This window comes from Vanellus vanellus (genome assembly GCF_965231255.1).
Source record: "Vanellus vanellus genome assembly, chromosome: 1".
NCBI classification, from domain to species: domain Eukaryota; kingdom Metazoa; phylum Chordata; class Aves; order Charadriiformes; family Charadriidae; genus Vanellus; species Vanellus vanellus.
The window spans coordinates 35,749,306-35,763,203 of NC_138905.1; the positions used below are offsets into that span (position 1 = coordinate 35,749,306).

Below are 13,898 nucleotides of genomic sequence, written 5' to 3' on the forward strand. Positions count from 1 at the left end.
AGTTTTGAGTTTTGTCATCTTATTTCTGCCATGAGGGAAAATGTTGATTCAGTTAAGACACAAACTGTGACCCAGATCCCTAAAGCTGTAGGTAGCAGTGCTGCTTGCTGCCTTCGAAAGGAGACATGCCTTTCCCATAATAATGCTACTGAAAGTTCATATCATAATCACCACCAACCACTGTGCACAGCCTTAACGAAAGAGGAAGTCCTTCCTCTCAACTATTCTGAAAAAAAAAATCCTACTGTAAAAAAAAAACATATGCAGATCTATGAGATTTAACAAAAGTTTCTTGTATATTCCATAAGAAAAAAAAAAAACTGTAAACACTGAGGGTTTTTCTGAAGGTTTTTGACCTTAAAAATTGAGTTTGTCAACTTACAAAATCTGTAGACTGGAAAGTCCCCGGAAGGCACAATCAGCAATGTAATTTACTTTGTTGTTTCCAATGTACAGTCCAAGCAGCACGCTTAAACCAACGAAGCTTGAATCATCTAACCTTGCTAAGTGATTGAACGTCAAATCTCTGCAAATTCAAGGAGAAAATGTATTTTAATGTTTATGCTACAGTGCGTATTACCCAGTTCAACCCAGGTGAATTTTCAGGGCAGAAAACGTTTCTTCCCTTACAACTATCACAAAACCTCCTACGCTATTTTTGACCACACAGCTTGCGTAGTGTTTCTGATAATTCACAAATTACTACAGAATTAATTTCTTTCATTTGAAAATGACCGTGTTACAGCTTTAGTACAACTGCCACAGTGAAATGAAGCAGTCATGGTTGGCTTCAAGTTCTTTCAACAAAATACAAACTGTTGCACACACAAAAAAGTTGTTGTCACCTTGGAAACTTTGTTATGAAAAATTCAGAGATCAGTGGTAAGAAGTTCATGCCTTGGCATGTACCCGGCTTTCAAAACTGGAATAGAATAAAAGCTACTCACAGCTCACTGAGTTTTTGGCAAAATTCCCAGGCGTCAGGACTGATCCTGCTGATGGCATTTTGGCTGAGATGGAGTTGCTGCAGCATCAGCAAGCCATAAAGCCAACCTTTGGTTACCTCTGTTAAGTTGTTATGGTCCAGCTGCCTACAAACACACACAAACAGATAAAAGACATAAGGTTCAGAAACTCAGTGGTGTGCGTGCTTTGCCGCAGGTCCACGTCTGACTTCATGATACTGGTTAGACAGCTGCAGCCTCTATTTACATTTAGTGTTGTATGCATGCATTCAGAATGTGCTGTCTTACACATTCACCAATGACTGCTTGCCGATTTTCTAACCATACTAGAACAACTTAATCCAAAAACATCTTTAAATTTTAACACGCAATTCTATTCATTTTGCACAATTCTACTTAATGTGTTTTCAGGAGAATCTATCACCAGAAAGTTGATACTTACAAGATTTCCATGTTGGTTAATCCCCAGAAAGCACCATCCATGAGTCTAGTAACGCCGTTTCTCTGTAGTTTTAAGGATTTCAAAGCTGGAAGTCCTTGGAAAGTAAGTCCATCTATTTTTTTAATTTTGTTGCGATTCAGTTCCCTGCATTAATAAGATTTATCATTACAGCACACTATGTTTACCTCATGCCAGCAACCTTTCTTCCCTCTCTGGAAGCAAACCTTATTTAAATGCTTTTCTTGCACATAGAAAAGAGGCAAGATGTAATAAAAATCAAACATTTTACTGTAATACGTTATGTTTAACCATGCTAACACTGTTCTGCCTTTCTGATACTGAAGACAAGTACTTGATAGTTCCTTGATTTTCAGATTTAAAGAATCTTTGTAGACCTAAAATGTCATGGTTAGTCCTGTTTGCAAATTCAGAAGTGAAAGCAAGTTCCTGGTGTTTAGCCAGCAGTAGAGCCATTAAGATTAGCTTGTAATTGTAATCAATAATCAGTCAGAAAGAAAAAGTTAAAAATTTTACTTGTGGTAACTGGGCAAAATTAAATATCCTGGCTGATCCCTCTCTTTCTTAATCTGGAGTCAAGCATTCATTATACATTCCTCCCTCATTCTCCACAACTAGTTATGAATAGGTCCTTCCCCCTTTCTCAAGTGGTCTTGGCACTCACCCTTCTGCCACTACACATGCCCTGTGTAGGTCAGAAGCTGGGACCCATGTGTACCCTGGAAGGGAGTTATAAGGCATAACTAGCTGGAGGGCAAGCTGCAGTGACAGTAGTATTCAGTATTTTCTATTTTCCTGCTCTCCACAACACTTTCTCAACTTTGGTCTTTTTTAACACCAAACCCTGCACCAATCCCAAGCAGCTTTCCAACTTTCTGAGCTACATAAAAAGGGAAGTCTAGCTTCACAGAGGCACAAAGAACGATATTAACTGTTTTTTATAACAGTGAATTTTGAATTAGCTATCATTTGCTAAATTAACAGTTATATTTATTAGTAACAATGGATATATAGTATAAAGAGACAGGATTAGACAATACTAAGAAAAGGCCCTCATACAACGAGTGATCATCTGGCCCTTCAAGAAGATCTATCAACCTGCATCCCACCAAATCAAGAAGAATCCTGTCCTACCAAAACTTACTTCCCCATGGGAAGTAAAGGCCTAAATAATTCTCTCTCCATAGTTACACAACAATTATTTTTCAGAGTCTCAGTCTTGTAAGGATTCAGCTTTCCTCTCTGGTAGCCTGACATGAACCCTACCTGATAACAGATACCCAATAGAGAACACTACTCCTCCTGTGTTTATGTGTGCATAAGCAGTGAAGAATATTCAGTAAGAACAGCCTTCAGTTCTTCCCCACTCCTCCTCTGAACACTTCCTTCAGGTGGTAACACAAATTTTTGACCTTCATTGCAGATTAGCCACCTAACATAGCTAGGTCAGCCTCCTGATTAAATTGTGAATGAGTAGAACTCTTTTAAGCAAGAATATCACCAAATTAAAAAGTTTCAGTTGAATTGGAAGATGCGAAAGTCTACTAAGATCGTTAACAAATCCTGAGCTTTGCAGGACTGTTCTCATGCTCTTTTACTGAGGCTAGAGTCAAACTCTTCCTGCATTTCTACACAGAGAAGACACAGCCATCGTTTCCATATGTGTCAAGCATCCTAACACTTCACTGTTCTTATGACCTTTCACTTTCAAGGTTAATCTAAAAGAGCTGATCATTTTTAACTCTTGACTATCTAATATGGAAAATAATTATTCAGGACTTGACAAAGTGCAGTCCCAGACCATCCCCTCCCCTTGTCAACTTCCTGCACTCTAAGGTTGTTGTTTTGTTTTTTTTTTTTAAAAAAAAAAAAAAGATATTGTATTTCCCCAGCCTCTTCCATATTTAATAACTTTATTATTTATTAGATAAAACATTTATAGATAGCATTGTATCAGTGAGGCTGATATGGTGGTCTATTTACTCATATTTACTCAAGCATATTGCTTATTGTCATACCTTCTGAAAGCAAATTAATTCCCTTCATTTCACCGTGAAAGCACAAAACAAATAAGAGACTGCTGTAGCGAACTACATAAGTTTACTTCACTTAGTATTTTTCCAATGCTTTCTTACAGGTATACTGCTATTACCCCTTCTCCAGCCTTTTCTTTTTTTTTTCTTCTAATAGGCAAACACGATTTTAAACACAAAGACTATTCATATCTCACCAATATATAAGACTAGTTTTGTTCAGTACAAAGCTGCTGTTAGTAAGGGTTGTAGTAATATGTTTTCTGTGTCTGTCTCACTCTGCCTCTGGTTAAATTGAAGGTTAAAGTTCAAGCACTGCCAGTGCTTTGGAAAACCTGAAAACAATTAGTCAATTGTAGGTTGCACTTACAGGTGCTGCAGATGGGAGAGTTTAAACATCTTTTGAGGGATTGCTGAAATTTTGTTCCTGTTCAGTTTCAATACTTGAAGTGTGGTAGACAAATTGTCAAAGGTACCAGGCTCCATGGAGGTTATTCGGTTACTGTTAATGTACCTGTTGAAACAATGTCTAGAAGGTTAAATTTACAGTTATTTAATAAATTCTTAATACCAAATAGTGAAACACAAAGCTCTTGTGCTGCCTACTCCTTGATAAATGGAATTTCGTTTATCATATTAATTAGAGTTCTCAACAGCTCAGTCTATGGTCAAATACTATTTCACTACCAACATTTTTCTCTACTCTGCAGGACTGTACTATTGGCAAAAGATAGCATGTTGCAACCCCATTGCTTTATTCTTACTCAGTATAGCTCTGGCATTGCAGTATTACTGAATAAGAATTAAGGCAGATTCAAAAAAGTCTGCCAAACCCCGTGTAACTCAAGATTAGCCCAACCATGGGGAACTTAAGTTAATTTTGTTACATAATTATTTCTCTCAAATGACACATCTATTTGTTTCATCTCAAGATGATGAAGATGATGACCTTCACTTTTTATGAACTAAAACATCTCACTGCAACAACTCATGTATTCAAATTAGCAGCTTATGTTAAAACTCAACAGGTGAGAGTAGGAATAAATATTTAGTGTGTGTCTAATTGAAAGAAGACTTAGTACCTTAACAAACAGCTGCCAATCTAAGTTTTCCAACAAGTTTTTTGAAAATAACCTGAAAGAAAAAAAAGTAATACTAAGTTTTACTTACAGATACTTGAGCTTTAACAATGGAAATGATGATATTTTTAGCTCTGATATATTGTTGTTGCTCAAGTCCAAAGTTTCTAGACTTTGAAATGGCTTCAGATGTTCAGACAAGATGTTGGCAATCTTGTTACTAGTCCTGAAATTTAAGGACAGTAGTCAAAATACTGGCATTTCCAGAATAAATACTTGCTAACTACGCATGACTGACAAAAGTTAGTTCTTAATTCTCTCACTTGAAAATAATTTCTAGTTAAAGAAAACCAATAAAGTATGTTCTCTAGACGTAAATTAATTTCTCGCCATCCTGAATCACAAATTGGAATGCTTTAAAGAAACGTGTTCATCAAAATTTCTTAAAAACTATTCCCAGCAAACAGGGCAAAAAGTGTGTTATAATCCAATTACTGCAATTCATGGCTTTTAAAACAAGATGTAAAACTCTATGATCATCTATTTCTGAACAATAGAAATGTCTGGTATTTGCATTGAACAGTATGTCACAGTATTGTAATGAAATTAGATTAAAGTTGTTTTCTATTTTAACGAAATTAACATCATAGTAGGTAGACATTGTGTTTTGGTTTTTTGAAAACTACAGCATGAAAATCAGACTGAATTTCCAGAAAAACAGAGCTAGATTAGAAGAGATGGATGACAGTGTGCTCCCTCAGAAAGACATTCTCTAATTTTGCAATTACATTTAGTATTTCATCCTCTAGATTTTTCTAGTGAGTTAGCAAAGAATGAAATTTCTGCCTATTGCAGTTCATTGCAGAGGTTCTGGACTTCACATCTGGTCAAGCTGCAGCTAAGCATCACACCCAATTCCACAACAAAACTGTGGAACTGTTTAAAGACATAGGTGTCCTAGGCTACTATAAGGAACCACCCCCTTATTTCACTTCAAATGAAATGTACTTTTTCTTCATGTTCATACTCAGCAACCTACCAGTTTTTTCCATCACAGTTGCATAATGTATAGAATCATACAAGCACATCAGCACCATTAATATGGTTATTTGTTTGGGGCTAATGGTAGGGAATAGGGGAAAACAGATCACGACCAATTAAATGAACGTAACCCAAAATGATCCTTGTTAACTTGGGAAATTCAAGTCAGTTCTGGCTGTGGTACATTCTGTACCTAATATGATAAATGATCAAAATTTAGGATCTTTCCCCAGCTCTAGGGAGACTGCAGGCAAAGGCAATTTCACTAAAACTATCAACAAGAATGTTGATTCTGGAAAGTGTTTGCCTTTATTGGAAATACTTGCTCTGGATCAAATAGCAAGCCACACATTTAGGATAGCATGGACAACCCTCACATATTCAAAGGGGGGGGATTACTGCTCAAGACAAAGAAGTCCTGACTCAAAAACTGAACCAGAAGTTAGATTAATGGGCCTTCTGACCACATGTGGGAATGGGTAAGTGATCTTGCAGCCCCTCCAACGCTGCGCTTGTATCATGTTTCATTCCTCAGGCTGTCTGGTAGAGGTACACTGCATTTTTTTAGCTCTTAGCTGAAAGTATTTATAATAAATGGAAACAAATTACTTTAATAAAAAACAACAACAAACACCACCAACATGTGTCAGTCCCACTGGTCAAATAAGACTGTGAGTTAGATAACAGGTCATAGAGCCTTGCCTTTATGCATTAGTTTGTTTATAAGGCAATTACTAACAAGGTATTAAAACTGCCAATTACTTGAGTGACGAATAAAATTTTCCTTGCAGTAAAAGTGTGCTCCAGCAGAAGCCAGCAATTTCCTGAACTGCACGCCTCCTAAATTGCAGTGTGAAAGTGTTCAGTTATAGAGACGGCTTGCACAGTGCTGTCTTTGTGTCAGCATTGCTCCATAAAACAGAAATTCCTCACAACTGGCAGGATAATAGCCCCTGTATTACAAAGTTTAGTTGGACCTAATGGAACCGAATAAAACTCTTATACAGCCTTGAGATTAGCACTTAAACTAACTGGCAAATTACCTGACACAAACCAGGTTACAATAAAAACAAACAAACAAACCCCCAGCTTGTTTGTTTCAGGGAATGTTTTTCTTTTTTGGTGATGGTAAGGTCATATCATGGGGAGAAAGCAACTTCTGTTTACCAAAACAGAGCTACACATCAAAGTCCTAGTCCATCTCACAATGAAAATCAAACCAGCCCTCACTGCACCTTCCTGCTTACTCATATGCATAGAACAACATCTGAATGGTTCACTCCTTATTGCCCCAACCTCCAAGTTCAGTTTTCTCTTCAAAAAAAATTAAGTGCCATAATTCACTCTCAGAAGGAGATTATCTAGCGCTGAACATATCCAAATAGTTCTACTTTAAGGCCCAAATTTAGTTGAAATGAAAAAGTTCAATTCTAATTTGATTTTTTCTTCACAATCATCACTTAAGTAAATCAAACAAAACCACTGTATCAGCTTCCTCATAACTGCCAAATCACCATCAAAATTAGTCCAAGAGGACATTTATGAAAACGCAAGCTTATCTAATTGTCAAGGCAGAACCAACCAGTACCCTCTATGTGTCACAATGGTATACCAGTTTGTTCACCGGGGGGGGGGGGGGAACAACAAAAAAACCAAACAAACACACACCACCCCCCTCCCAAAAAAAAAACAACATGAAAACCAACTTTCCAGCAAAGTGCAGTTATTACTGTGCTCAGACAAAAGGAGCTGCACACACCACATTGGTTTCATTTCACAGCCCCTCAAGGGGAGATCAGAGCAAAGGAGATCCCCTGCAACAAGAGAACCAGCACATCAACTGCTCACAGAAGCAGACCTGCAGCAATTTGATCACCATTTCTTCATGTGGAAGGAACAGCAATATGATGCAGCTTCCTTACAATTTCTCCTGTTACTGCTAAAGCAGCAGGAGCACCGAGGAACACAGATAAAGCCTCCAAAAATACCTGCATGAATTTGAACATGTCTTTTGCAATTTGAATGCCTACACCCTGACTTGCAGCAAAGAAAAAACAAACAAGAACCCAAGAGTGCATGCAGACTGATTTAATTATTTTTACATAAGCCTGTGTGAATACCAGCTTAAGACAGAATATCAGTTTTTTATTATGGGTATGAGAAACCTTAGTTTTCCCTCTTAGCATTCACGACTTGAACCACACCACACGGCCAAAACATCTACAACCACCCTATCAATCATGATCTCAAGATTCATTCTACATAAACAACAGCTACAACGTACCCAACATACTGACTAGTACTTTCCTTGCCTCTGAGGAAATACAAAGCAGGACAGCAACTTCTGTATCCATTTTGTTAAGGATCTAGTTAACACCATTTAGACATAATAGTTCTTATGTACTGAAAAAAAAAAAACAATTTTTAAAGACCTGAGATAGTATGACTAAGTATCTCTTGATAGAGGTTCTTAATATGTAATGTTTTCTACCTAAGCAAAATATCTATATATCTTCGTTAGTCTGATCCTGTAACATGGAAGCCCCACCTCAGAAACAGATTAAGGCCTAAAGTCCTATCTTTCCTTTCTATTCAAAATCTCAGCACAAAAATACTCTTGCACTTCTTTCTCCAGCATAACTCTTTCTTCCAGGTAGATCTTGATCTGCTGTGTTTTAAGAACCTCTTAAGTCTTATCTTACACCATGATTCTGACAAGGAGCATGTGTGGGACCCTGAAGGTAGAGCAACTTGGTAAAAAAAAAAAAGTTGTCTAGAAAGACTGTTCTGGAGAGCTGTGTCTGTGCAGCCTGTTCTCCAAAGTTGTTAGAAGTAAAATAACTGTTTTAATATCTCTGTGATTCCAGACTAAGACGGTATCTCCTGTCCTTCAACTAAGTCCTGAGAGGCAGAATATACTGAATTTGCCACACAAACGGGCAAATGAAACCATAGTAGAGCCTCTTGCTAGAGGCTAAGAGGATGCGTAAAGAGAAAAAAACACTGTGCCCAGGGGTTAGATATATCTTTCTGAGCAGTGCTGAAGCCAAGACACTGGGGTTCAATGATGTTTAGTTTGACCATCTTGTGTTTATATGGCTTCCAGACTAGAGCTGGCTTGGAGGCAGCTATGTCAGAGCACAGGCAAAGCAGACATGACTGTCCACATCCAAGCACGTACTGGGTGGTCTCCGTTATATGTCACTACAGCTCACAGCCTCCTTTTTCACATTTCCTCAAGTCTTTGTGGTTGCTTCACCTGTTCTTCCCTCCACTCACCCACTGACATCATAATACCTTCTGGTATATCATCTATTGTTTCCTGCACTCCTCTTCCTCCCAAACTCCTTTGGATTTCTAGAGCTTTTGTAAGAAATAATGATGTCAAGACACTGAGTTGAAGAAAATTTAAGCAAAAAGAAAAAAAAAAATTGATAGTAAAGAGGTAAGATCAATACTGTAATAAACTTCCTCAGAAAGTTCTGGAAGACTCATGTTTTGTGGCTTTGAGCATACAGGTGGACAACTTTAAGGAGCACATAACAGAAGAAACAGACTCTTCCTTCTTGTAGGAGTTAGTGAAAGAACAGATATTTTCATTTCTTCAATTTCTATTCATTTGACTACTATTATTCAGACTGTTGTGAAAACTACCTCGTTTAAAATATTGTAATTATGGTTTCAAGCTGAAGACTACCCTTACAAAAATCCCCTGATATGAATGGGACTACAAGCTCTTCTCACCATTAGACACCCAACTGCACTAAGAACTTCATTTTTTGTTTTTAATCTTTGCAGTTGTTAGATAAAGAAATATTTCAAGTGAAACTATTTTTCTCCAAGACAAAGATGCCAGAAATAGAGCCAGCATTCTGGCTCGCTTCCAGTCCTACTGGTAGGTCTACAAGTCTGATGCCTCCTTCACATACAGGCTTCTCGCATTCATTGCGGCGAGCAGTTGTTCTTTCTTTTGAAGGTCTCCTTCATTCCATGATCCCCGCCTGTACTGCTCTTTCAAGCCAGATGTCAGTAAGTCTCTGATCTTATTTTTTGTGCTCTTTGTGGTACACAGGCATAAAGTAGAAAATGAAAACTCAGAACTCTGTAGGCTACTGATACTCTTTCCAAAACTTGAGACCAAAGGCTTGTTGATTCCTAAACCTAGCATAAATTGGGAAAAAGGGAAGAAAAAGATGCAGAATGAAACAACTCGGATCAGAGATGTTTTCATCATCAAAAAGACAGAGGCAAATCCAAACTTCCAAACACGTGATACTCCATAGCAATTCTCTCCTGATTCCAGTCACAGTACCAATATGTAATTAATTAAACTTTCCTTCCAAACTCTCATCTTGATAGCCTGGAGTCTGTTTCCCATTACACTTTCTGGCATTTCCAAAATAATCACAAGTTACTTATCACGTGATGGCCAAATGAGTATGTAAATTCATTACTTTATTTTAAAGAAAGTACACAAAAGTAACGCAGGCACAGCTATTTCAGCATGAGCTGACAACAGGCATAATAAGCCATTGCAGACCTGGTGCACTCTGTGACTGTTAGTTAATGCTAAAACCTTGGACAAGTTTAAGTATGACCTAGATGAAACCCAGCATAATGCCCTCCAATATTATAAATCATATTTCTAATCTGATGTATGGACTCATTAAGTAAAAACACCTATCCTTTATTGTTACAGAGCCAACCCTCCCTTTTGGAGGGCACAGACCAAAGTCTAGGCACTGCAGACTGCACGTCTTTCTAGATCTACTCCTAATCTTAACTGTTAATACAAGTTGAGGAACGTTCTCCTGCCCAATTCTATTTCACTCAAGGCACTGAGTCATTACATTTCACTGTTCTGTTGCAATATCCACCTACCACTTCTCTAAGATATAACCCCAATACTCATGCCTGACCTCTTAACTTCATTCTCTGTACTGTATGCCCTACAACTTGGCTACTCCTCCTTCATAAAACTTCCTACTATTCTTCCATTTTGTCACACAGAGACAGCATTCTTTATTTTTTCTGATCCATTATGATTCTTTTTAATTCATCTTTTTCTTTACTGCTGTTGATCAGGAAATTAGGCCATTTTTTTCCACTGCAAATAGCTCATAAAATTTGCATTCTTTTCCATTCTCATTGCAAAAGCATTCGTCTAGGCTCTCACTACTGTATATTTTTGCTACAACAAACTCTGGGTTTCTACATACTTCTTCCCTTTCCCATCATTCAGTATAAATTGCTGCCATAAAAATCTAGTTTCCATGTCTGCAAGACTAAGACAGGTTCCTTTTCAAATGCTTTCATTTACTTCCTCTTAAGTCTCCACACCAAATGTCAAAGACTGCAAGAACTAATTCCAGTAAGTTTCTTTGCTCTAGCTTTTTGCTCGCAACTTCAGCCCAAGTCACACATGGTTTACCACCACTCTCATTTTTGGGACTTTCTCCAAGTAGCCTTATGCCTGAAGCCTAGTCTGGCATTCCTCTATCCTTTCTTTCAATCCTTCTTCAAAACAAACTCTTCCAGGCAGCATCCAAATCTTAATCCTTCCCATAATAAAGTGGTAGCTGAAGAGATGACAAGGATGTAAAATATTTGACCAACATTTTCTTAATATTGGGAGCCAGACTTCAGTTTAGTATGCTAGCTTTATAAACACACAATACCACTTTCTCTGGCAAGCGTAGAAGGGAAAGGCATCCACTCCTACTGAATGTAAGCTTTCATTTTCAGGAGTTGCGTCTAAACTTCTTTCTTGTGACTGTAGCTTTCTAAACATTAACTGAGACAGCGTTCTCCCAGGTTTTATATACAGCTTCTACTTCCAGACTACTGTGAGATGACAAAGAGGCAAGTTTCTCATACCTGCACCTAATACAAATAGTCCTGCAAACAAGGACTATCAAAAAACTCCTGCAAGGGGCCTTCTATAAAGAAAGGAATTTTCCTCATTAAGATACTGCCACACAGTGAAAACTATCACTCTTATTGCCACATTGACAGCTGGGGCAAATGCACAATCTATTTTGGCATGTTTGCTTCAAGTAATTGAATTTTACTTCTCAAATTACTATTTGAACCATAATCTGGGATGCCCATAAAATCACAAAACATATTTAAATAAACTTTTTCATATTTTAAACAGAAATGGACACACAATACTAAAATAAAATCCTTTCTAAATAGTATAAGGGATTAACCACCACTTTTCTTCAGTAACTACATTTGTGCATAAAGTTAGATAGGTACTTAAGCTGTATGTTGATTCATAAAAGCCATGATGTGACAGTGCACACAAATTTTGGAAGAGTATCTTTTTGGCAACAGAGATAATTATTTTTTTTTTTTAAACCAAGAATGAAAATCAGTGACCAGTGTACGCTCTATTATTATCCCCCAAATGAAGAAGGTAAGACTATTTTGTTCTTCCCGGTAAGGAGAATGAAAACAAGCACAAAGCTGCCTAAAATACAGATGAATTTACAAATCCTTGGTCATAAGCTCAGCATCTTGTTTAGCAAAGATCTGAGAGCCACTTCAACTTAAGAATTAGTTTATTTAGTTTTAAGGGCTATAAAGAAAAATCCTTTTTCAGACTACACAGTTAAGTTAGGTAGCATGAACAATTCCATTCACCCTGAAAGCCCTATGAAGTACAGATATTGCCATTGCAGTATCACAAGCTCCACATACTAAAGGTTTGTATTGCATCTGAGTTAGCTCTGTCTCCACTGCCTGAGAGCACAATGCTTGACCAATCTCAAGAAACAACCACGTTGTAAAGAGGTCTTTCATCACTGGGATTTTATTCAGATTGGAGCAAAGCATGCTGTCCACCGAAGAAATTTTACTGATGACTGAAATCAGGATTAATGAGCAAGGAAGGAAGGAGCTAATACAGTAAGACACAAAGGTAAGTCTCAGCTCTTCTGATAACCTAATTTTAAATTTTCATTTTATTTATCAAGCCTGGTATACACTAAAACTTGAAGATCTCCAATAAATTCCTCGCTGCAGCTGTGTGGGTTGACAAGCAGCAAGTAGAACCTCCCATTGAGAGCACATACTACTGCCTGGAGCTGAAAAAACGTTTTAGGCATTCCCCGGGTTTTTGTTTGTTTTCAGTGATCAAAATAATATTTAAAAAAACCCACAACAAATCATTGTTGATGGCTTAGATAATTTTTTTGTTGGTTTGTTTTGGGTTTGTTTTGTTTTTTGTTTTTTTTTTTTTTTGTTGCCTTGGAAGAGAATGACTTTGCACTTTTTCAGCACTGCAATTCACTTTTAACTTCTTGGTTTGCTTCTCAGAAGTGCTCATTGAACACCAAAGGCCTCAGATGAGTAATGAGGTAATCAGAGTAATTTTAGAGTGGCTAATCAGAAAGCTACATTTAAAGCTGCAACAATTTTGTTTATTGTGAGAACTTGCAACCCCTGCAGTCAATTAACACTGGCTACTTTCCAGTCCTTTTGTCCATTTTTATCTCCTGACCAATCTTTTTTGTTCATTTACCTTTTTAGGTGTCCATGACAAGACACACGTCTTCAAAGCCAATGCACTTAAACTGGCATATACCAACAGAAAGACATTACAAACTGAAGGCTGTAGAAAGCCTTCAGAAAAGCGACTTGCAGATTTGGTTCAGCACCTAACAAACAAGCGGGCACATTTCTGTGAAATCTCCTTAATACTGGCAACGTTTTTCATCATCTCAACTCAAAACCAAATGGCCATGTGATTCCTTGTTTTAGCTGCGTTAAAGGCTTCCTGAGCAGATGGGGTTGAAGGATCCTCTCAGGGTAGGAGAGGAAAACCTGTATGTACCATGTTGCATATTCTGCATGTCTCTTAGGAAAAAAAGATTTCACATTCTGAAAAAAGTGGGAACCTAATACAAACCAGATATTAATGTAAAACTTGAAAAACATTACTAAATCGTTAATCATCCATGCTCCTTTTACTCCTGCATCACGAACTTTGTATTTTCCACCCTGGCTTTAGTAAGACTGAACATTTGTTTGTGTTCTAGACTAATGCAACAGGTCTTTACAACATAAGATACAAGGATATTTCCATCTCAATCACCTGCACCATAAGTACTAGTGGTTTTAAATAAAATAATTTCCATTCAATAAATTGTAAAATCACTAATTTATTTAAAACACTCCATCGTTTAAAGCTAGTCTAATGTCAGAATTTCACTATATGCACTAGAGACTTTGGCATGCACAATTTTTCTAGTCCCTACAGACAACAAGATGATTACTGTATAATATATCCTGGATGTGGGTAATAAGAAACATG

General features: G+C 37.4%; 1 protein-coding gene across 1 annotated transcript in view; it reads right to left on the bottom strand.

Moving 5' to 3' along the window:
- LRIG3 (leucine rich repeats and immunoglobulin like domains 3) overlaps window positions 1–13,898 on the bottom strand; it is a 43,715-nt gene that overhangs the window by 16,468 nt on the left and 13,349 nt on the right. Inside the window, exons 4-8 of the mRNA XM_082486732.1 lie at window positions 4,629–4,763; window positions 3,829–3,972; window positions 1,408–1,551; window positions 948–1,091; window positions 383–526 (exon numbers count right to left, since the gene is read on the bottom strand). Of these exons, the coding sequence (XP_082342858.1) occupies window positions 383–526; window positions 948–1,091; window positions 1,408–1,551; window positions 3,829–3,972; window positions 4,629–4,763 (711 nt within the window). The remainder of the gene's footprint in view (window positions 1–382; window positions 527–947; window positions 1,092–1,407; window positions 1,552–3,828; window positions 3,973–4,628; window positions 4,764–13,898) is intronic.